Source organism: Tympanuchus pallidicinctus, unplaced genomic scaffold (assembly GCF_026119805.1).
Source record: "Tympanuchus pallidicinctus isolate F22 unplaced genomic scaffold, pur_lepc_1.0 scaffold37, whole genome shotgun sequence".
Taxonomy (NCBI): domain Eukaryota; kingdom Metazoa; phylum Chordata; class Aves; order Galliformes; family Phasianidae; genus Tympanuchus; species Tympanuchus pallidicinctus.
In genome coordinates this window covers 1,599,355-1,619,874 of record NW_026294755.1, presented here as the reverse complement: position 1 = coordinate 1,619,874, position 20,520 = coordinate 1,599,355, and the positions used below count along the sequence as shown (strand labels likewise).

General features: G+C 50.6%; 1 protein-coding gene across 2 annotated transcripts in view; it reads left to right on the top strand.

Annotated features, from left to right (window-relative positions):
- MYO1D (myosin ID) overlaps nucleotides 1-20,520 on the top strand; it is a 70,886-nt gene that overhangs the window by 8,293 nt on the left and 42,073 nt on the right. For both annotated transcript variants that reach the window (XM_052699671.1, XM_052699672.1), the window contains exons 2-14: nucleotides 7,378-7,586; nucleotides 8,230-8,323; nucleotides 9,006-9,171; nucleotides 9,384-9,437; nucleotides 10,006-10,101; nucleotides 10,859-10,975; nucleotides 11,278-11,481; nucleotides 11,867-12,012; nucleotides 12,099-12,213; nucleotides 12,447-12,617; nucleotides 15,427-15,497; nucleotides 16,362-16,436; nucleotides 17,304-17,436. In XM_052699671.1, coding sequence (XP_052555631.1) covers nucleotides 7,378-7,586; nucleotides 8,230-8,323; nucleotides 9,006-9,171; nucleotides 9,384-9,437; nucleotides 10,006-10,101; nucleotides 10,859-10,975; nucleotides 11,278-11,481; nucleotides 11,867-12,012; nucleotides 12,099-12,213; nucleotides 12,447-12,617; nucleotides 15,427-15,497; nucleotides 16,362-16,436; nucleotides 17,304-17,436 — 1,651 coding nt within the window. The remainder of the gene's footprint in view (nucleotides 1-7,377; nucleotides 7,587-8,229; nucleotides 8,324-9,005; nucleotides 9,172-9,383; nucleotides 9,438-10,005; nucleotides 10,102-10,858; nucleotides 10,976-11,277; nucleotides 11,482-11,866; nucleotides 12,013-12,098; nucleotides 12,214-12,446; nucleotides 12,618-15,426; nucleotides 15,498-16,361; nucleotides 16,437-17,303; nucleotides 17,437-20,520) is intronic.

The following is a 20,520-nucleotide window of genomic DNA, read 5'->3' as shown; positions in this document are numbered from 1 at the left end:
TTGGGTTCTGCTGCTTGTGCAACACAGTGATTTGGGAATTGGGTTTCATTGCTTGACCAACATGCTGGTGGGATCCAGCAGCATTCCAAAACACTTCCTGATACTTTTGTTCTGTTACACTCTGCTTGTATCTGGGGAGCAGGTGTGAACACGTCACACGTGCCCTGCTCAGCCTGTATGCTGTAATGACATGTTTACCAAGCAGTCAGGGCAATGGGAAAACAGAGCGGGGCAGCAGGAGCTGGTGTTTAAGTCATGAGTTGGGCACTTCTGTGCAGCTTTTGAATGTGCTGTGTGTCAGTTTGTGTATTAACAGCTGAGTGCACTGTGACTGTGTTAGATTGCCTTGCAGATGATCTGTGAAGAGCTGATAGAGCCCTGCTGGTGAGCCTTTGCAGCAGGAGGTGAGCAGGAAGATGTGCAGGAGGTCAAGGACGCACCAGGGAGATACAGTCAAGACTCAGGAGATGAAGGCAGGGAAATCTCAGTAGGGCAGAAGGACTGAAAACAGGTGGACCTGCTTATCCTGAGAGTCCCCCCACCAGAGTGATGGGACGCTCTGTGCTCTCCTCTCCCTCCAGGCTGCCTCCTCTCCTCTCTTCTCTCCATTCCACCCAAGGATTTCTCCTGTATCTGAGGGGTTCTTTTTGCTCAATCCACTGCGTTTTGAGGGCTGAGCTTTAGCTCAGGCAGAAATAGTGCTACACCAGCAAGCAGGTTCCAAAGATTAAACTTCTTGGCACAAGAGAGCGGCATGATGTGTAATTACCTGTTCTTTATCTGCTGTAACATGGGACTTTGAGAGAAGTGAAGATATGGCAATAACCACCGACCTTGTTTCGTGCTGGCTGCTTATCAGCACTAACGACCTGTGCTCTTTAGCACAGCTTATCTCCGTGCCTCATATCCCAATATATGGGGCTATTTCCAGAGCTGGCAAGCTGCAAGGCCAGGAGTGCTGTACATCCAAAGTGTCGGATCCCTTTGTTCCCTTTCTCAAAGGGCAGTGATGCAGTGAACAGGACATCACTAAGCTGTATTTCTTTTCCTGTAAGTCTCTCTTGAATATATTCAGGAAGAAAAAGAGTAATTTCATAAACATATCCTGCTCTCCTTTGGACACAGTCAGGCTTTGTAGTAATTCCTTGGCACTGCATGGAAGTGCTGTGAACAAAGTGCTGGAGCCCCTCTTTATCTGCGGGTCCATCAGAACCTCTTTCATTGCCTCCGAGCACTGCAGGTGTGTGCTCTTACTGAGCTGAATGGAGAGAACATTGGAAAGGTTTTGTCCATGCAGTGATGTTTCCATATGTACGTATGTAAAAGGTTTAAAGAGTTTGGCAGAGTGTGATTGCTGAAGGATTAAAAGCCCCTTGATGAGGAGGGCTTGCCTTTGTGTTTTCTGGCTGTTCTGGAAGGGCTGAGCAGCTGATGGCTCACAAGGGGGAAAGAAGCATCACTGCATTTGGGGGAGGATGGATTGTAGCTCTGAGCACTTAATTAAACTGATGTCTAAAACAAGATTGATCAGGACTGATAGCAAACTCAGTCTGGAAACCTGTGCAGTTATGTTCAGCGACAGCAAAGACTTGAAGCTGCTGGTGGAAGCTGCAGTACGGCTGCTACAGAGCAATTCTCTTTGTCATGATAACATTCCAGTTGCCTGCCAGCATGGCTGTCTGAGCAGGAAAAAGGGGAGCAATCGGAGATGTAAGTGAATGCAAGCTCTTTGGTGATAACTGACAACAAACAAACAAAAAGAGCGGTGTATGAATCTGTTTTAATAATCAGCAGTTTGAGTCCTTTTCCGTATTGCTGATGTTTCCTTTGGAATATGGCTGTGTAACAACTCAGTGCAGCTGGCATCCGGCACTCACTGCTTTTGCTTTGAGTGATGGATGCACAAATAACAGCCCTCCTACTTCTCAGATGGCTTTTTTCATTCAAAGAATGTAAAGTGAAATACAGAACTGTGGGGAAAATCCATTTGCTTATCAGGCTTGCACCCAGGGCTGCCATATCCACAGGGATGTTTGAAACACGCCACGTATTGCTGCCTTCTCCTCCCCTGCCTTCTCCTCCCCTGCCTTCTCCTCCCCTGCCTTCTCCTCCCCTGCCTTCTCCTCCCCTGCCTTCTCCTCCCCTGCCTTCTCCTCCCCTGCCTTCTCCTCCCCTGCCTTCTCCTCCCCTGCCTTCTCCTCCCCTGCCTTCTCCTCCCCTTCATGTGGGCTTGGTGGCACTCAGCCCCATGCTGTCCCACTGCTCTCCCAGCAGTGTGCAGATGACTCGGGGGCTCTGAGTGCTGTGTGCACAATGCTGCATTCAGGAGCATCCAGCAGCATCCCCGGGCACGGCTTTAGCAGATGCAGAATATCTCTTTGCAACAGAACAATGGAGCATCTGAGTGTCAGCAGCTCGTGGCTGGCTGCAGGTCCTTGTGAAATGCTCCGATTGAAGCTTGGCACCTCAGCCTGTGGAACAAGTGGGAGCTGAGGTGGCCCCACAGCCTTTGCTTCGCTGCCGTTTTGTGATGCGTTGCAGGACTTTACAGCTCCGTTTGCAGCCTTGGAAGGAAGCGTGGTGGTTAGAAGTGCCTTTGCGTGGACGCTGCTCCCACAAACCTGCATTGCAGAGCTCACACGCTGCTGAAGCAGGGCAGAATTTGGTGCCTATCATTTGCACGATGCCCCTCACTGCTCCTTGCTGCCTCCACTGAGGTGTTCTGCCCAGATCCTGCTCCCCTGACACAGCACTTCCAGTTTCAAGTCTATGGTTGCCAGGCTGAGTCCATTCCCTTCCTCCTCTTTTTTTGCACAAACATTGGGATGTTTGATGCTCCCTGGCAGGATGGTGCTCACCTACCAGTGTAGGCAGAGGGGCTGCATCAGCCTGCCCTGCTGCGCAGTGCTCTGAAGGCTCTCATGCAGTTCAGTTGGTTCTCTTGGAGGACGCTGCACAGCTGTGGCTGACGTCACCTGGGATGGGAGCAGATGGAAGAACCTACCAGACGTTTGTGCTTCCTCTTTTTCACCTTGTCCCCCTCCCCTTTTTCCTTTAATATGCTTTAAGTGTTGAGCTGCTGTTTGACAGCTATTAGAGGCTATGGACCATGCAGTTGCATTGCTGTCCCTCTGCCTCGTTCTTGGTTAGATACAGAATCCTGGGATAATTCGGCCTCGGGGTCATTCAGGGCTCAGAGCAGAGCCATGTAATTATTGCACTGGGATTTCATGTGGTCTAAATCAAACTTTTAACGTGGAAAAGTGTGTTCTGGGGCTCTCTGCAGAGAAACCAGCAGCGAGCTCCTCTGCCTGTGCTCAGCAGCAGCTTCCCCAGGTGTGGATAGGAGAAGGAATCCCAGGCGTTGTGTTCTGCCCGAAAGCTTGTCCAAAGCCCTTTCTCGTGTTGTCTGCTTCAGGTCTGCTTGTGCCTTCTGCTCTGCTTCTAGCTGTAAGAGGAGAGCGCAGCGCTTCCCTGCTGCAGGAGAGGCAGCTCATCCCGCTGACGCACGCAGCAGCCAGGGCTCAGTGACTCCTGTGTTTAGTGGTTTGGCAGTTTCTCAGTGCAAGGTCAGTATTTTGACTTCATACTTCAGGAGAGGGATTTCAGTATTCCGTTTCGGCGACGTTCCTTGGCCCCAGCCCTCGTTCAGCATTCATTGCAGCCAGGTCAGCACCCACCTTCCCTTTCCCCTGACCCAACCCTGGGACTCGCAGAGCTGTGACCTGCGGGTCAGCTGTGCTGGGCTGAGTCTGCTCAGCTTACAGCTGTCTTCCTGAGCGTGGCTTTGCTGGGACGACGTGGCACCGCAGCTCCTGGTGCGCTGTTTTATTTCAAACAATGGCGATGTCACGACGAAGGGTTCTTGAAGTGAAGAGTGCAGATGAATGGAGTATTCCTCAGCCTGCCCTCCCTGCTCCCTCCCGACAGGAAAGGAGTGGTGCAGAATGCACACTGAATGGCATTTCCTATTTTGTGAAGCTGGCAGCATGTAAAAACCGAGTCCATGCGGGACAGCTGCAAGAAAAAAAAATTCACCTGCCCATTAAATAAGCTTAAATTGCAGTTTTTCTGGATGAAAACATTGCAGACATGCCCAGTGAGCATCGCAACAGACTGGGTTTGTTTTCTGAGAGCAAGGAGGTAACGCTGGGCAGTTCCTTGGTCTGTTTTTCAGCTGCAGTAAAAATATTTCAGCTCTGCTTCTGCCAACACAAGCCCTGTTTGTCTGAGCCCTCTTCTGACCAGGGCGACTGGCTGCCATGCAGTTTGTGAACAGTTTTGTGAAGGAGCTGAAAGCATTCTTCCCTGTCTGATATCTGCTCAGGGTTACCTGAGCAAGGCTTCAAGCAGCAGTGAACGCCCAGCAGGCAGACTGGTGTCACTGGTGTCACTGAAAGGCACGCTTGTCTGAGTAGCATTTCAGTCCAGGTAAATGCAGTTTCACCACCAGCACTCAGCTTCAAGACCCTCAGCAGCCCATCCTCGACTGTGCGCTTACATCTCTTAGTGAAACAGGTTTTAATTGACATCTTCCTGCGTGTGCTGTGAGAATGGAGTCAAAGCCTGCAGAAATAGGATGTTACATGTGTTGGGTGGTAGGAAATAGCAAAGAGCTGCCATGGGGGGGTAACCCAAACCAGGAGGGGTTTGTAGCAGAAGGACCTGGGAGTTCTGGTGGCCAGGGGTTGGCCATGAGCCAGCAGCATGCCCTGGAGGCCAGGATAGGCAAGGGGGCCCAGGAGTGCATTGTGCACAGCCAGCAGGGAGAGGGAGGTGATCTCTGCTGTGCCCTGGGGAAGCCGTGTCTGTGTTCAGTGCTGGGCTCCCCAGTGCCGGGCAGGCAGGGGTTACCTGCAGCACAGGGCTGCACAGATGGCAGGGATCTGGGGAACAGCCAGATCAGAGGGATGTGGGGCTGTTCAACCCAGTGAAGAGAGGGCTGAGAGGGGATCTCATCACTGTGTATAAACACCTGAAGAGCAGAGGAGTTACCAAGTCAATGATTAATGAAGAATTCCCCACGTAATGTGGATGGCGGTGTCTGCTCTCATGGTAGGGTGCCTTTGCTGGACTGTCTGCATTCTGCAGATGTTGTTTTGCAGAATGGGTTCCCAGCCTTGCCAGCTAACTCTTTTCTTTATTTGTACTGAGTGCATTTCAAGTTGCATCATTTCCTCGGTCAGAGCAGTTTTATTTTTGACTGCAGTGTTTGTCAGGTGGGAGAAGCCCTTAATGTGAGTGCTCTCTGGTGGCGAAGATTTCTGCTTCAGCTCTGATCTGTGTGATGTTTTCCAGTGGCAATTAGACACGAAGGTGGGACGTCTGTGTGTATACAGCTGCAACCTGTCCCCTCGCTGCGGGTTGCTTCTGAGGTGCCGAGTTAATAAGTGGAAAGGTCAGTTCTCCTCCTCGGCCTCGCCGTGCAGCAGGATGGGGTTGTGGTGATGTGTACAAAAGGGGCCTGACCCTGGAAGTGTCAGCTGCCTGGAGCAGGGCAGCTCTTCCTCTCAACACATGTTCTGTGTGTGGCTTTCAGTAAAAATCCCGCTGCTGAGTGGATGTTGGGGCACCCGAAGAGCCCCTCTGCTCTGCTGAGCGACCCCTCCTTGCAGCAGAAACAAACACAAATGCTGCTCACACCTCGGGCAGCTTAAGTTTGCTTAAGTTTTCACGAGTTCTCCTCGGGCGAAGCAAAGCAGGGCTCAGAGCAGAGCAATGCGGTAGGAAAACAGCCGCTGCTGTTCTTGGCTGCCGCAGCCGGCGGATGAAAAGCAGCTTTATCAGCAGCGAGGGGCGGCTTGGGAGCTTCGGATCACAGCACTGGGGCGCCTCAGTGCTGGGCAGTGGGGAGGAGGGAGCAGGAGGTGAGCAGGAGTGTCGCTGAGAGCCGCGCTGGCTGAGATGCACATCTGCCAGCCCGCAGGGAACCTCTCCTCATGGAGACACGGAGTGCCTTCGGTTGGAGGGGACCTTAAAGCTGGTCTGCTCCCATCCCGGTGCTGTGGGCAGGGCTCGGCCGCGGCTCGACACCCTGCACCTGGCTGTGTTGGACCTCGCTGAGCTCTCGTGTGCCCAGTTCTGCAGCCTGTCCAGGTCCCTCTGCACGACGTCCCTTCCTCCTCTCATAGCGGCTGCACCGCTCAGCTCGGCGTCCCCTGCAGCAGCTGAGGTGCACCGATCCCGGCTCTGTGTCACTGATGAAGGTATTGAACAGCACTGAATACGGCCCCTGGGGCAGCTGCACGTGGATCCACTGAGTGCAGCCCTGTGGCTGCAGCCATCCAGCCAGCCCTTGGTGCAGCTCACAGCCCGTCTTTCTCCAGCACAGAGATGGGGACGTGGTGCAGGGCCGTGCCAGAGGCCTCGCACAACTGCAGGCAGCCACAGCAGCCGCCCTCCATTTGTCCACAATGCTGTCACTCCATCTTCCTCCTCCTCCCTCTGCCGTGCACCCTCCAGCTGTGGGGCTGTGCCATAAGCCTCTGTTGCTTGTGTGTTACCCATCCTTTCTGTAGCAGTAGTTTGGGAAGAGCTGCTGTGCTGCAGTTGGTAATGCTAATTGTTATTGCCTTCTCTTTTCTAATACATTTTTGGTAGCTTCCAAGCAGCTTATCACAGAAATGTGAAAAACTTTACTTGTGAAGTTTTGGGAAGTGCGGATTGGGACTGCGGGAACAAACAGAGCTTTTGCAGTTCTTGTGACTTTCCATGTAAGTACTTTGGAGCTGGAGGCAGCGTGGCTTTGAGAACGTGGAGTGCTGGTGCCTGGATTGTGTTTCTCGAGGTTGTCACACCTGCTACACCCAAACCGTCCCAAGACCCTGCAGAGAACCTCGGCTGGATGGTAGAGGATGTCACAGCTGTCACCACGTGGGGGTGGTGATAAATTCAGTCGAGCAGTGCTGGTGTTTGTGCTGCACCTCCTCGCCTGCAGAGGTGTGATGGTGCCATCTAATGTCGTGAGGCTTAAATACACCGCTCGTCTCACTCGTCCTTGCTTAGTGCCAAGGATAAGAATTAAATCTCAGAATTGTTTTTGTTAGCGTACTGATGGAAGCAGAGACACCTGGTGATGCCTGAAGCCAGCTTGTGTGTGCTGGTGAGCCAGAACTTTGCTATCCTCAAAGTCAGTCTGTTGGTGTGGCAGTAATCTGATCCACTGTGCGTCTGTAAGTGGAACAGCAGTAGAGATTTCCTTCGTGCAGGGTGAGATTCCGAGCTGCTGGGTCGTACTCCTTTTTCCATGGAGAGCTGGGTCAGCATGGGCCACGCTGCTGCAGCCGGCTGTACTCCACGCGCTGATGAGTTAATGGCAGCCCACTTGGAAAACGTGCCGAATTTCTCCTGATCTTTCTCCCTTTTTGCCTCAACCAGGTTTGAAAAAGGACGGATCTACACCTTTATTGGAGAAGTGGTGGTTTCCATGAACCCTTACAAGAACCTGAACATCTACGGGCGGGACACGATCGAGCAGTACAAGGGCCGGGAGCTCTACGAGAGGCCACCCCACCTCTTTGCCATCGCTGACGCCGCGTACAAAGCGATGAAGAGGAGGTCGAAGGACACCTGCATTGTGATTTCTGGTGAGCTGAGAGCTCTTCCTTATGGTGAATGCTTACCTGACCCAAGGGCTGGTGTCGTAGAGTCACAGAACGGCTTGGGTTGGAGGGGACCTTCAAGACCAGCCAGCAGCAGGTTTGCCAATGGCTGGCTCAGCCTCGCCAGTGGATGTGTCACTGACATTGGTCACTTTCTGCTTGCAGAAGGTTGGGCGGTGTGAAGTGTCACCCCGGAGAAGTGCTGAGCTCTGCCCTCTGATGGCTGCTCAGCGCTTTGTTCTCTGTTCAGGCTGTTTGTGCATCACGGTGCTGACAGCAGGAGCTCGGTCTGTGCCATGAATGGTCGCTATCTGGATCCTGGCACTCCGTTTCCTTGATGTCCCCGGCTCTGAAAAGCTGAGATATGTGCTGAACAGTGGCCCCTTGTACTGCATTTCCTAGCTCTGCTGCTGCCAGTCCTTCTCCTCTCACAATATTCCTTTTGATGCTCTGTGTGCCGACCTGGGAAACCTTACATCAAACCGCGCAGCAGCAGCAGCAGGCACAAATAAACTTGCTTTAACGAACAAAACCAAAAAGCCCCAGACATCATCATGGTAGGATTGGGGTGCTGCTCAGTGATGCGCTTTGGTATTTTCAGTCTGTTGTCCCTTTTCTGTGCCCTCAGGTGAAAGCGGGGCTGGGAAAACAGAAGCCAGCAAGTACATCATGCAGTACATTGCAGCCATCACCAACCCGGGGCAGAGGGCGGAGGTGGAAAGGTAAGGGCTCTGCAGAGGGGTCCTGGCTTTGTCCCTGGGTCTCTTTCTGTCTTACTGACAATCTCCTACTTGCATGCTGATCTGGCAGCATTTTCTTCAGACACAATTTTTCTTCTGGCAGTTTTGCAATATTGCTTGCTAACAACCCATAGAAAAGTGAGGAAGAACTCAAGCCTTCAAACTTCCAAAGTTGAACCAGCATCTCAAAATCACATTTCCAGTGGCAACTTGCCTGAAGTATGTGAATGAGAATAGAACATTAAGCACTAGGGGCATTTCTGTGTCCTTTAGGGTCTGCTACTCCTGAACTGCAATGTGTCTGTCACTCCTAAAGAAAATGGCTTTCTACTGAAACAGATTGTATATCTATTTTGAGTTCTTTTTGTCCCAATGTTGGCGAAAGAGGTCAAGAAATTACCTCCAAAACTTGTCTGTGTAAAGGAGCTGTGCTTTGATTGCTGCTGTTTGCAGTGGGATCGTTGGTTCCCCTTTGCTCAGCTCTGAGGAGCAGTACCAGGAGCTCCCAGCTGATTTCCTGGGGAGTTGCTGATGTTTTACACACCTGCCTGAATACAAAACCAAAGAGCATTTCTGCTGTTGCTCACATCTCTATAGATGCTTGCAAAAAAGTTCTGTGGTTTGGGTACAGAGCTCATCCTGTTCTCTTTTATCTGTACTAAAGAGTGAAGAACATCCTGCTGAAATCCAACTGTGTGTTGGAGGCCTTTGGCAACGCCAAAACGAACCGTAACGACAATTCCAGCCGCTTTGGGAAGTACATGGACATCAACTTCGACTTCAAAGGAGACCCAATCGGTGGCCACATCAACAACTACTTGCTGGAAAAGGTGAGCTCAGTTGTTGGCCGCTGCCTCAGAAGCACTGCTCTGCTCTTTTGATGAAAGCTCGTGGCTGCGCCTCGCTGGCAGCGCTCAGTATGGCCTTGGTGCAGCAGGAGGTTGGTTTGGAGCTGTTCTGCCTGGGCTCAGCTGAGCTTTGCTTCCAGTGCTCAGCATCCAGGTGCAGAAATCCCCACCTGCTGTTCTCTCTCTCCCTGCAGTCTCGTGTGATCGTGCAGCAGCCAGGAGAGCGGAGCTTTCACTCTTTTTACCAGGTTGGTATCCAGTCGGGTCCCAGACATGCAGGCAGGCAGGTAGAGCTTTCGCACCCTGTGTGTTTTGCAGAGGGTTCCCCTGCTGCAGCTGATCCTGTGTAGTGGTGTGAAGAGGGGAAGAGCACGGGGAGGTTTCTCTTTTCCATTTCCAGTCCCATACTGATAATCTGCAAACTTGAGAGTAACCAGGCAGGTGTGGCAGAGCGCTGGACTTTGGCTCACTGTTGTTTGTAATCCGCCGAACCCTCTGTGTTCTCTTGAGGCCTTTACTTCATATGGAAGCAATTTTATGACACCGAGTTTGCTTTCTTTATTTCTTTGAGTTCTTTTTAATGTCTTCCACTCTGTACAGCAATTCCCTCATGTGTCCTTTGGGGGAAGTGGTCAACCTATTACTGTAACCTTTATTCTCACATGGCATGTTTTTATGGTTTTGCTTGGCAAGCAGGTAAATAAGAAAAAGAACTTGTCTATTACAAAAAAAGGTAGATTTACTGTGGAAAAAATGAAGGATTTTCTTTATTTTGATTCACCTTTTTGATTTCTGTTTGATTTCCTTCAAACACAGCTCCTCCAGGGGGGGTCTGACCAGATGCTGCGCTCCCTACATCTGCAGAAGGATGCATCTGCATACAGCTACATCTCTCCTGGAGCACAGCTCAAGGTGAGTGGCAGGAAACTTGTCTTAAAGTTGTAAAGGCTTCTTAAATGTTTGAATCACTGCTGAGCTTGCAGAAGTGGGGAGCAATGTTATGGGAAGGTGACACTGTAATGGTGTTTGTAGCAGAGCTCTGGACTTTGGAGATGACTGCATGCTGGGGCTCAGTGTTCTCCAGAGGTCCCTTCCAAGCCCTACAACTCTGTAGCACACTCCACAGAAAAGAGAAAAGGCCACAAATGTGCTGTCTGTGCTGAGCAGTACTCATGAGGTCTGTGACTGCACTGTTTGTTCTGTGTTTTATGAGCAGCCTCTGCCCTTCCACTTTAAATTCCACTGGGAAAGCAGTGGGATATGCAGGTGTACAGCATGGCATTGGGATCAGTCGATCTCAGAGCAATTTTTTGCATCTGAAAAATACTGCATTACCTCTGTGTTTGCTGTGGGCTGCAGAGTCTTTGAATCATAGAATCACAGAATGGCCTGGGTTGAAAAGGACCACAGTGCTCATCCAGTTCCAACCCCCTGCTGTGTGCAGGTCGCCAACCAGCAGCCCAGGCTGCCCAGAGCCACATCCAGCCTGGCCTTGAATGCCTGCAGGGATGGGGCATCCACAGCCTCCTTGGGCAACCTGTGCCAGTGCCTCACCACCCTCTGGGGGAAAAACATCCTCCTCATATCCAACCTCAACCTCCCCTGTCTCACTTTAAAACCGTTCCCCCTTGCTTTCTCAATTCATGTCCCAAACATCTCCTTCCTGCAGTGTTCCATCAACGATGGTGCTGAGTTCAAGGCAGTTGCTGATGCCATGAAGGTGATAGGCTTCAAGCAAGAGGAGATTCAGACTGTCTACAAAATCGTGGCAGTCATTCTTCACTTGGTAAAGTTCTCTGCCCGCGGGGGTGAGGCTGCGGTTCATAATCTTGGGACAGGAATTCAACTGCCCAAAGTCTTTGTTGTGATTTGATTTCCACAAGTTCAGCTGAGCTCTGAGTGGGGATTCTTTGCTTTGGGTCAGGCTCTGCTGCTTCCTCTGACTGTGGAAGCATGTGAGTGTGCAGGCCAACCCTTCTGATGTGGTGAGAGATTGTTCTGGCTTGAATGGCAGATGAAAAATGGGCTCCTCTGTTTCATATTAACAAAAATGATTGAGAAATCTAACTTTCTTGCTACTTCTTGCAGGGGAACTTGAAGTTTTCCGTGGATGGCGATACGCCCCTGATAGAGAACAGCAAGGCTGTGTCCAACATTGCAGACCTGCTGTCGACAAAATCTGAGCTGGTGGAAAAGGCCCTTCTGTTCCGGACTGTCGCTACGGGCCGGGATGTCATCGACAAGCAGCACACTGAGCAGGAAGCCACCTATGGCAGAGATGCCTTTGCAAAAGTGAGCTGGAATCTCCTTTTTCTTCACCTGATCTCATGTAGCAGTGGAACATGCTGCTGTTGGCTGAGGTGGATCAGAGCGGCCATGCCTGTGGAAGACATTCACTATGGAGTTGTCTTTCATCACTGTGCATTTTTAGTGCTGTATAGGGCTGAATGTTTTGGGAAATAGGATTCTCGACTTCCTCAGCAGTTAAATTCAATGGGTATAGGGTGGAGGAGCAGCCTTTAGGCCTGCGTGGAAACAAAGTGCTGTCGTTTGTGGTGGAAAGGTGGGAGGCTGGTAGCACAGGGGTGGCAGTTGTCCTCCCTTTGCTAAGAAATCAAAAGGTGTGGCTGTGGAATGGGTGACGTTAGGAAGGCCCTCGATGTTTGCTTCCTGGCAGGCCATTTACGAGCGCCTCTTCTGCTGGATTGTGACACACATCAACGACGTGATTGAGGTGAAGAACTACGACACGACGGTGCATGGGAAGAACACGGTCATTGGCGTCCTGGATATCTACGGCTTTGAGATATTTGACAATAACAGGTGACACGTTGTTGGAGCACAGTGCTGCTCCTTTCCCAGGTGAGAAAACTCACCTTTTTTTTTTTTTTTTCCTGACGTTTTTGCAGTTTTGAACAATTTTGCATTAATTACTGCAACGAGAAGCTGCAGCAGCTCTTCATTCAGCTGGTTCTGAAGCAGGAGCAGGAGGAGTACCAGCGGGAGGGCATTCCCTGGAAGCATGTGAGTGATTTGGCAGGGGAGGGGTTGGTGGACCGGCACCAGGTCTAAGGTGGATCCTGGAGCAGGCTCCTCTTGAAGGCAGCGGGGCATCCGTGTCCACACCAGTGGTGCTGTCTGGAATCTGGCAGTGGGAGAAGCTCCTCCAGGCAGGGGGCGCCGTTCCATCACTGGGTAACATGGGTGCTCTCGTGCTGGGCAAATCACAGCTACCCCTCCGCTTCTGGCTTTTCCAGATCGATTACTTTAACAACCAGGTGATTGTGGACCTGGTGGAGCAGCAGCACAAAGGGATCATTGCCATCCTGGACGACGCCTGCATGAACGTTGGCAAGGTGACAGATGAGATGTTCCTGGAGGCTCTGAACAGCAAGCTGGGGAAGCACGCGCATTTCTCCAGCAGAAAGGTACTCTGCAGCCTCCTGCTCCTTTGCGATGCCTTTTCTATTGCTCAGACATAACAGAACAGAGGGACTCAGGGTCGAATCGTGACCACGAGGTATGAAATTAAATGCGGAGGAGCAGCTCTCGGCTGCAGGAATAAGCCGTCCCAGTGCGCCCCGAGCGGCCTGCGCCCAGCAGAGGGAGCTCGAGGATGTCCGATGCACGCCGCTGTCATTCGGATCGTAGGAGCTGCTGCGGCTGTGCCCTGGCATCTCATGATGTCATTGAGGACCAATGGAGGCACCGCTGCGGCTCACGTGGGATTCTTCCCAGGCTGCCGTAATACAGAGTGGCAGGGAATTATTCACACTTCTGCCTTATTGCAGCGCTGCGGGTTGTTGTGCCGTTGTCATTGGCTGCAAAATGTGCTCATCTCCACTTGTGCCTATGGTCTGCCAGGCTACTCGGCTTGCTTTGTTTGCATTGTGAATTAAAGGGCTTCGTTCCTTGCTTGGCAGCGTAATGAAAACGTGCTCACCAGCCTGGTTCATCTGAGAATTGGCGCTGAGTAATCAAATGTCATTTATTTATGAAGTGCAGTTTAATATATTGATGTCTCTCTGCTGAGAATCGCTGTTGGAAATGCATTATTCAGGATGCTGCCCCCCCCCCCCTCCTCCCTCCCACCCGTGTGTGGTGTTTTATGTAGGTCAGAAATACAGAATTAGCATGGTTGTGTAAGAAATGTGCTGAAGGCTGCCTCCGGGGAGGCTGAGCGCACAGAGCGGCTCTGGCTGTGCTTCGGTTCAGCCGAGGGTGGGAAGAACAGAAAATCATCAGTTTTTCTTCCAGATGTGACTTTCCTGAAGTGCCCTTTGTGAGTCCCTGTGTGGTGCAGGGAACATGAAATACATGCATGGTGTGTGTGCATCCCACTGCAGCATTGCTCAGCGGGGGGGGCCTTGTCAGGAGGCTGTTTGCACTGAGCTGAAGGCAGAGGAGGAATGCTGCTATAAATAATGTTTATGGAGGACATGATGTATCTTCCCGGCTTGCTAATTCCTCGTTTGAATCAATAGAGCCTTGGAAAAAATCGACCCATAAAATTCTCAGCATCATAATTATTGCTCCCCCTCTCGTGCCTTTGTCCTTTAGGTTATTTAAGACATCTTCCTCCGTGAGCCCTTATCCCATAGAGGAGGGCAGTGTGAAAGCTGAGCTCTCCAAGCTGTCCTCTTCCAGTCTGCGTTGACACAGAGGACTTGATTTCACTTTCATGGGCTGCAGTAGTTCTGCCCAGGTACCACGAAGCTCAGTGCAGGGCAGAGCTGTTCCTGAAGAGTTAAAGGACGTGTGCTGCTGTGCTGCGGGAGCAGCTCCCATCTTTCAGCCTGAGTTAATGCCTCACTGCTCCCCTGCAGAGCGTGTTGCACACTGGCTCCGTGTGGATAAGCTCTAAGGGGCTGCTGTGCCCTAAATAGTAGTGTCCTAGTTTGCCTGCTGCATGTCTGATCTGCTGTCTGCTTGGTTGTCCCGGTGAAAGCCAAACACGCTGGGAAAAATCCCGGTAAATATTCCCACTGTGAATATTTGTGGCCAAAATTACATCCCTAAAGGAAGAGTCCTTCTCTGAATTGTCCAGTATTTGCAGTAGGAGGAAAAATTCGTTCTCAGGAAGGTTTTAGGGGCGTGCTGCCACTGCTGCCAGGGTGGTGGTGGGGGCAGCATCCCTGGGGTGCTCAAGGAAAGGGGAGATGTCACACTGGGTGATGTGGTGGGGGGGGCTGGTGGTTGGATTTGGTGGCATCAGTGGTCTTCCCAACCTTGACAACCCTGTCATGCTGGTGTAGATGTGTGCTGGCTGTTGTGAATGTACTTCTCAACATCAAAGGTTCATCTTCTCAACGTCTTTAACTTCTGATTTTTCTTTTTAAATTATGTTGTAATTTCGTAGCATTGAGTGCAGTGAGAGTGAATGAATTCCAGAATCTTCTGTTAGAGGAAGGTTAGAGTTAGAGAAGTGATGAGTGTCAGCCTCAGCAAACTGGCTGTGAAGGTCAGGGTGTGAGAAGGTCTGTTCTTGTCCTCTTGACTCTTCATCTTCCAAGCTACTGGGCAGCAGTGAAGGCTGAACAGAGAGAACAGAGAGCTACAAAGACCAGCCAGGCCTGGAGCATCTCCCTTGCAGGGAAGGCTGAAAGCCCTGGGGTTGCAGTGGGGCACTGCAGTGGTCCCTTGCAGCCCCTGCAGCTCTGAGATGTGAAACGCAAGAAATCTGCTCCCAGCCTCCATCCATCTGCAGTCCTCCTGCACGAGGGCTGTGGGTTCTTTTCAATGTGACAAGGAGTTCCACAGCCCACATACTCCTAGAATTTCCCAAAAGCCCAAGGTTTGACTCTGTGCTGTTATCCATTTCCCATCTCTGCAGCACTTGTGCCCCTTTCCCCAGTCCTTCTCAGAAGCTTAAATACTCAAGGAAACCTGTAGGGCCCATAGGAACCCACGGTGCCCGTGGGAATCCAAGAAGGCTGTCAGCTCTATCGCTGCTGCTCAGTGCTATTCTGCTTTTTTCCCAATGATTTCTGCTGATTTGCCCAGTCCGTGTGAAGTTCATTACGGCTCTTTTAATGAGTCCAGCATGGTGTTCAGCACTTGCTGGCATCTCCCACGTTGGTGAGCTGTCACGGAGCAGCCTGCACAGCTGAGTGCACCCTGCTGGGTGGCAACATTTGCTTCGTTCCATTGTGGCTGTGCTCCCACACCTCTGTCGGCCTGCAGCTCTGAGCTGTTTGTCCAAGGGCGGCATTTTAATGTGTGTGGAATTTCTTGCAGCTCTGTGCGACTGACAAAACCCTGGAGTTCGACAGAGACTTCCGAATCAAGCACTATGCTGGAGATGTGATGTGAGTTTCTTTCAGCTGTGCCTTCTATTTCTGTCTTCAGCTTTGATGTGGCAGGGTGCTCTGATTCAGTGCTGCTGCTGTGAAGCTGCCGTACAGAATTGCGGAGTGCAGCAGTCGCTTATCAATTAAATCTGAAGCTGGTGGCTGTACAGAATATGAATTTGGAACTGAAACAGAAGGAGAATGTGAACGGGAAAGCAATGCTTCAGGAAAAAGCAAAGCCTACCACTGGTGATACAAAGAAGCTGTAGAGAGCTGATCAAACCTCATTTAGGCATCTGTTGGTGTGATTATACAACTCTCTGGCTTGGAATTCTCAAACCAATGTGAGCTGGCTCAGAAGGCAGGGCGGTGGTAAAACTAACCAGCAGTGCAGGGAATCTGCCCCATGCAGCTGGGAAGTGTTCTGGGCCTGAAATGTGCAGGTGTGACAGCAGCGAGGAGCAGCGAGGAAAGCTTCCAACAGGAGGCCACTGTCTGCAGGCACTGAAATGATGTGGTTTAGGATGACAGGGCAGAAAGAGGAGTTGGGTAGGAAGCGATGTAGGTTTTTTTGTTTTATTGTTTTACCTTTTGCCTTAGGATTAAATTTACCTTTGATTTATAAAGGTAACCAAGGTGGTTGTATTGGGTGCCATTCATTCTGGAGTCTTTGCTGAGTGGTTGCTGACAGACATTGCTGATTCCAAAGCATTCTGCCAAGGAGAAAAACGGTCCCAGGTTCTTTATTAGAGGCTGAGCTTCAGCACTGCCAGTGGCTGGTGGGAAATTTCCTGAAGGAAAATTGAGATGTGGAAATGTTGAAGGCAGAAGTCATGAGTGTGGCTCTCGAATCTGGCATTAACGCTGTTTTCCTTTTTGCAGTTACTCAGTCTCTGGATTTATTGACAAAAACAAGGACACTTTATTTCAAGACTTCAAGCGCCTCATGTATAACAGGTAGGAATAAAACCATTAAGAACTTAAGTCTGGTCTGTCCGGATCCCTTTCTGTAGAGTGGATGCTATGAGAAACTAGCGTTCAGCTGCACAGGTTGTGCAGGGTTTGTTGGTCCCACCTCACTGCAGTCAGGGTTGCTGTGCAGAGATGAGCGCCGTGCCTTTGACCAGGAGTGGAGGTGCCACTACTGATCTCCCTTCTGTGAGAGAGAAACTGAGCAGCGTTTGATCAGCAGCAGAGATGTTGGCTCCAACTGGAAGCCCACGTTTTGAAAGAGAGGTTTGGGGTGATGGGAAAAATGAGCCAATATATGGAGTTGGTCTCGTATGTGCTGTGCCATGGCAGCTCTAAAGCACGCGGTCACTTGCTGTAATTACTGACGAGTGGAAGTTGCCTTTGATAGGTGTGTGTGAGGTGCTACCAAAATCTGTATCTAGAGGGGCTCCACAAAGCTGTTCCAGTCTATTCCAGATCTCTTGCCATCCATCATGGCTGTTTCACCTCAGCTTCCAGAAAATGTCAGCTCAAATAGATGAAGTAATTCGTATATGTATCAAGGGTGTCAATTGCAGAATCATAGAACCACCAAGGCTGGAAAAGGCCTCTAAGATCATCCAGTCCCAGCGCCCACCAGTGCAGCCACTGAGCCACGTCCCCCTTTGCACAGGAATACAGCTTGGAATCAAGTGCTGTAAGCCTGAGCGTTGCTCAAAAGCAAAAGAGATTTTGTTGTGTTGGTTTGACTTGGGTGGCAAGGACATCTGGGCACCCTGCTGAGAGTTGAGCTGAATGGAGCACTTAGGGCCCTTCTGTTGCTCCATGCAATTAAAGCCTTTTAGCTCTTTTAGCTTTAGCTTTGTCTTTTAGCTCTAATCCTGTGCTGAAGATGATGTGGCCCGAAGGTAAACTGAGCATCACAGAGGTCACCAAGCGACCTCTGACAGCTGCTACCCTCTTCAAGAACTCCATGATTGCGCTGGCGGACAACCTGGCATCAAAGGTAAATGCTTCCATTGGAAATTGACTCCACTTGTGCTCGTCTACAGAGAGCTGTCGGCTTCCTGTCACTGCTGTCTGTCACAGAGCCAAGCTCATCAGTGGAGATGAGCTTTGATTGTGGCAGTGGGCAGCTGTGAGGAGCTCCTGGGACGCTTGTCAGCCATCCCTGCACAAAGGAGCTGGATTGTGTTGTGTCCCCTTCACTTGCAGTCGAGCCTCCCTCTTTGGGGGGTAATAATTATTGTGTCAAATAAATAACAAAGCTCTTCTGGCAGAGGGCCCAGAGGATGTAGTTTCACAGCATGGAGATTTTTCTTTTTCTGTCTCTCAATGCTAAATATCTTTGTTGAAAATTCAGCGTGATTTCCTTCTTTTCTCTTTGTGTGAGGTGGCGAGAAGTGAAACTTTTTATTTTTCTGAATAATGAAGTTTTTTAGCAGGAAGTATTGCTCTGGCGAGCACTGCTTTGTGTGAGGGTTGTGTTCTGTTCCATTGCTTTGATTTCATTTGAAAGCGGGGTGAGGGCGCGTTATCTCCTGCGTGAACAACAGGGAGCAAACCTGCATGGAGGGTCCTGAGCAACGCAGGCAGAAATGGCTGGGGGCTCTGGGGGGGAGGGCTGCCCTCCAGGCATCGTGGTGGGACTTTTCTGCTCATCCTCGTGGGAAAACTTCATTCGTTTATTTGAAGAAATGAGCCCAGGCCTTTGTGTTTGTAAGAGCAGAGCAGTCAGGACTGCCTGGAACAACTGGCAGTGGGGGATGAGGAGCTGAAGCTGCACGTTACCATCCTGAGGCAGAATTCACCATCCTGAGGCAGAATTCACCATCCTGAGGCAGAATGCCTCGTGGAAGGATGGCTGGTTGATGTGAAACAAGTACTTTTGGTTGGTTTGTTGTCGCAAATGGAAGCCTCTGAGGATGGGGAATTGTTTCCAAGGCAGAGTTAGAGACTTAGGGACAAATATTCCCCTTGTATTTATACCTCCCCTACGTTTTCATTGAGGATTTGGGGTTAGCAGGTTGGTTGTTTCCAAATTTGCTGTTGAGCAATGCAGTTAATTGGAGAGTGCTGTATTATCCAGGGCGTTTTGGATCCCACAAAAGGGAAGACTGTCATTAAACAGAGGTGTTAACGAGGGCTCCTGCCCAGCACTCAGAAGCCAGGGGCTGTCGTGGCTGTGGCCAACCTGCACTATGGCAAAGGGCTGGAGCAGGGGGGATGAGCTTTGGGCTTCAGTCTTTGCTTTAAGGGCTGACACAGGCAGTGCTCCTGCAGGAGGGCATCTGAAGGTCCTTCCCTTTGCGCACAGGTTGAGAGTTGGCACTGAGCTATTTGTGGATATATTTGTGGTATTTTTGGATATTGAGGTATTTGTGGATACCTTCACCGTATGAATCTGGACCTCACTCCATGTTATCTTTGTTTTCATATGTGCGTTACTTTAAAGGCTCTGAATTTTGGTGTGCCCTGAAAAGCAGATGCAGCATAGATAAGGGGCCTGAGGATGGACTTTGTGCTTCTTCCTTTGGGCTGTGTCACCTGGGAGCCAAGCAGTGCAGTTGCTGCAGTCCTGGGGCAGAATGGCAGTCCAGGAATTCATTGGTAGAATGAATTCTATCAGCAGCATCAGCACTATTGAAACCCATCGTTCAGGGGCTTCAGAGATGCCAATTCATTGAGCAGGAGCAGAATAGCAGAAACAACCCTTGAACTCTGCAGACACCGGAGCTCCAATGGCAGCTGGGTGTTTGGCTTGGACAGCTCTGCTTTGCTGCATCCTGCTGTAGCGTGGGGCTGTGAGGAGCAGCAGAGCTCCGTGCCTTCATGGGGCCGTGCTGCTCTGTCTGTGATGACTTTGTTGCAGTGGCTTTTCTTCCTCCCCTCACTGCTGACTCTGGGAGCCCTGGGGCTGACGTGGCTCTAAATGATGAGCTTCTGGAGGAGCTCTCTCTGGACATTCATCCTGGTTTTAATTCTTCTTCTTTTTCCTTTTCTCCCTTCTTTTTCCCCTTTGTTTTTCCCCCCTTTCCCCTTTGTTTTTCCCCTCTCTGTAATTCCTTTTGCCTGTTTTATTTTTACTCCATCTTTATCTCTTGTCCATCTCTCTCCCATCCGGTTTGACAGGCTTCATCTCTACTAAGCCATAATGCCACTCCATGACCAGTTGGAGACAACCAGCTCAAATTGCCCATTCTACGTCCTGTCCTTTCTCCCATCCACCGTGCTCTGAACTATGGAACAGAATTCACCCAAGCAGGATCGTGGTGCAAAAACACTTTAATATCTAAAAATCACTCTGCTTCATTTAAAAAAAAAAATCAATTCCAGATAGACAACTGAGCAGCATTCAGAACTCGGGCCTTTGTGCCTCTGTATTTCAGTCTTCCATTTATAAAACGTGGCTCTGGGCTTGACAGCCTCCTGTGCAATAATGGGAGCTGCATAATTATCCCCCTGAAGAGCTGGGGCTGGTGGGATTGTGAGAGTGGAATAATCTCCTTTAGAATTTACCCTGCTAGCTGTCATTGCTGAGAGGCTTTAATTACACTGTAATTGTGCTGATAGATGATCTCCTGTCTGTGCAGGAACTTCCTATTCCTGTTTTCCAAAAGGAGAGCAGCATCTCGACTTCTGCCTTTTGTATCAGCTCTCATACAGTCACTCGCTCCTCTTTGGAAGTGGTGAAGGGTAAATCTTTTTGCATGGGGGCTTTGAATGACAAAGAGATGAGTGACAGCCCCGGCAGAGAGAGCTGTGGCAGCAGAGGGGTTCTGCAGTGATAACAAATAGCTGCGAACCCAACGCTGTGATGTCTGATGAAGGACTCGCGCCGTTTCCCTGGGGGCAGAGATGTGTTTTGAGATCACAAATCGCGGGCTGCAGGTCCAGCAAACTCCTCCTCCTCCTCGCTAAGAGCTGCCATGACTGCATGGAGCCTCTTCGTGGATTGGAAGTTCATCTGGGGCTGCTCCTGCCTTCGGTTTGACGTATGGCTGACAGCCAGATTCCCACGGCACAGCCGAGGAGGAGTTGTCACCCACACACATTGCATGTCCTGAGAGCTGGTTGGAGCCTGCTGAGG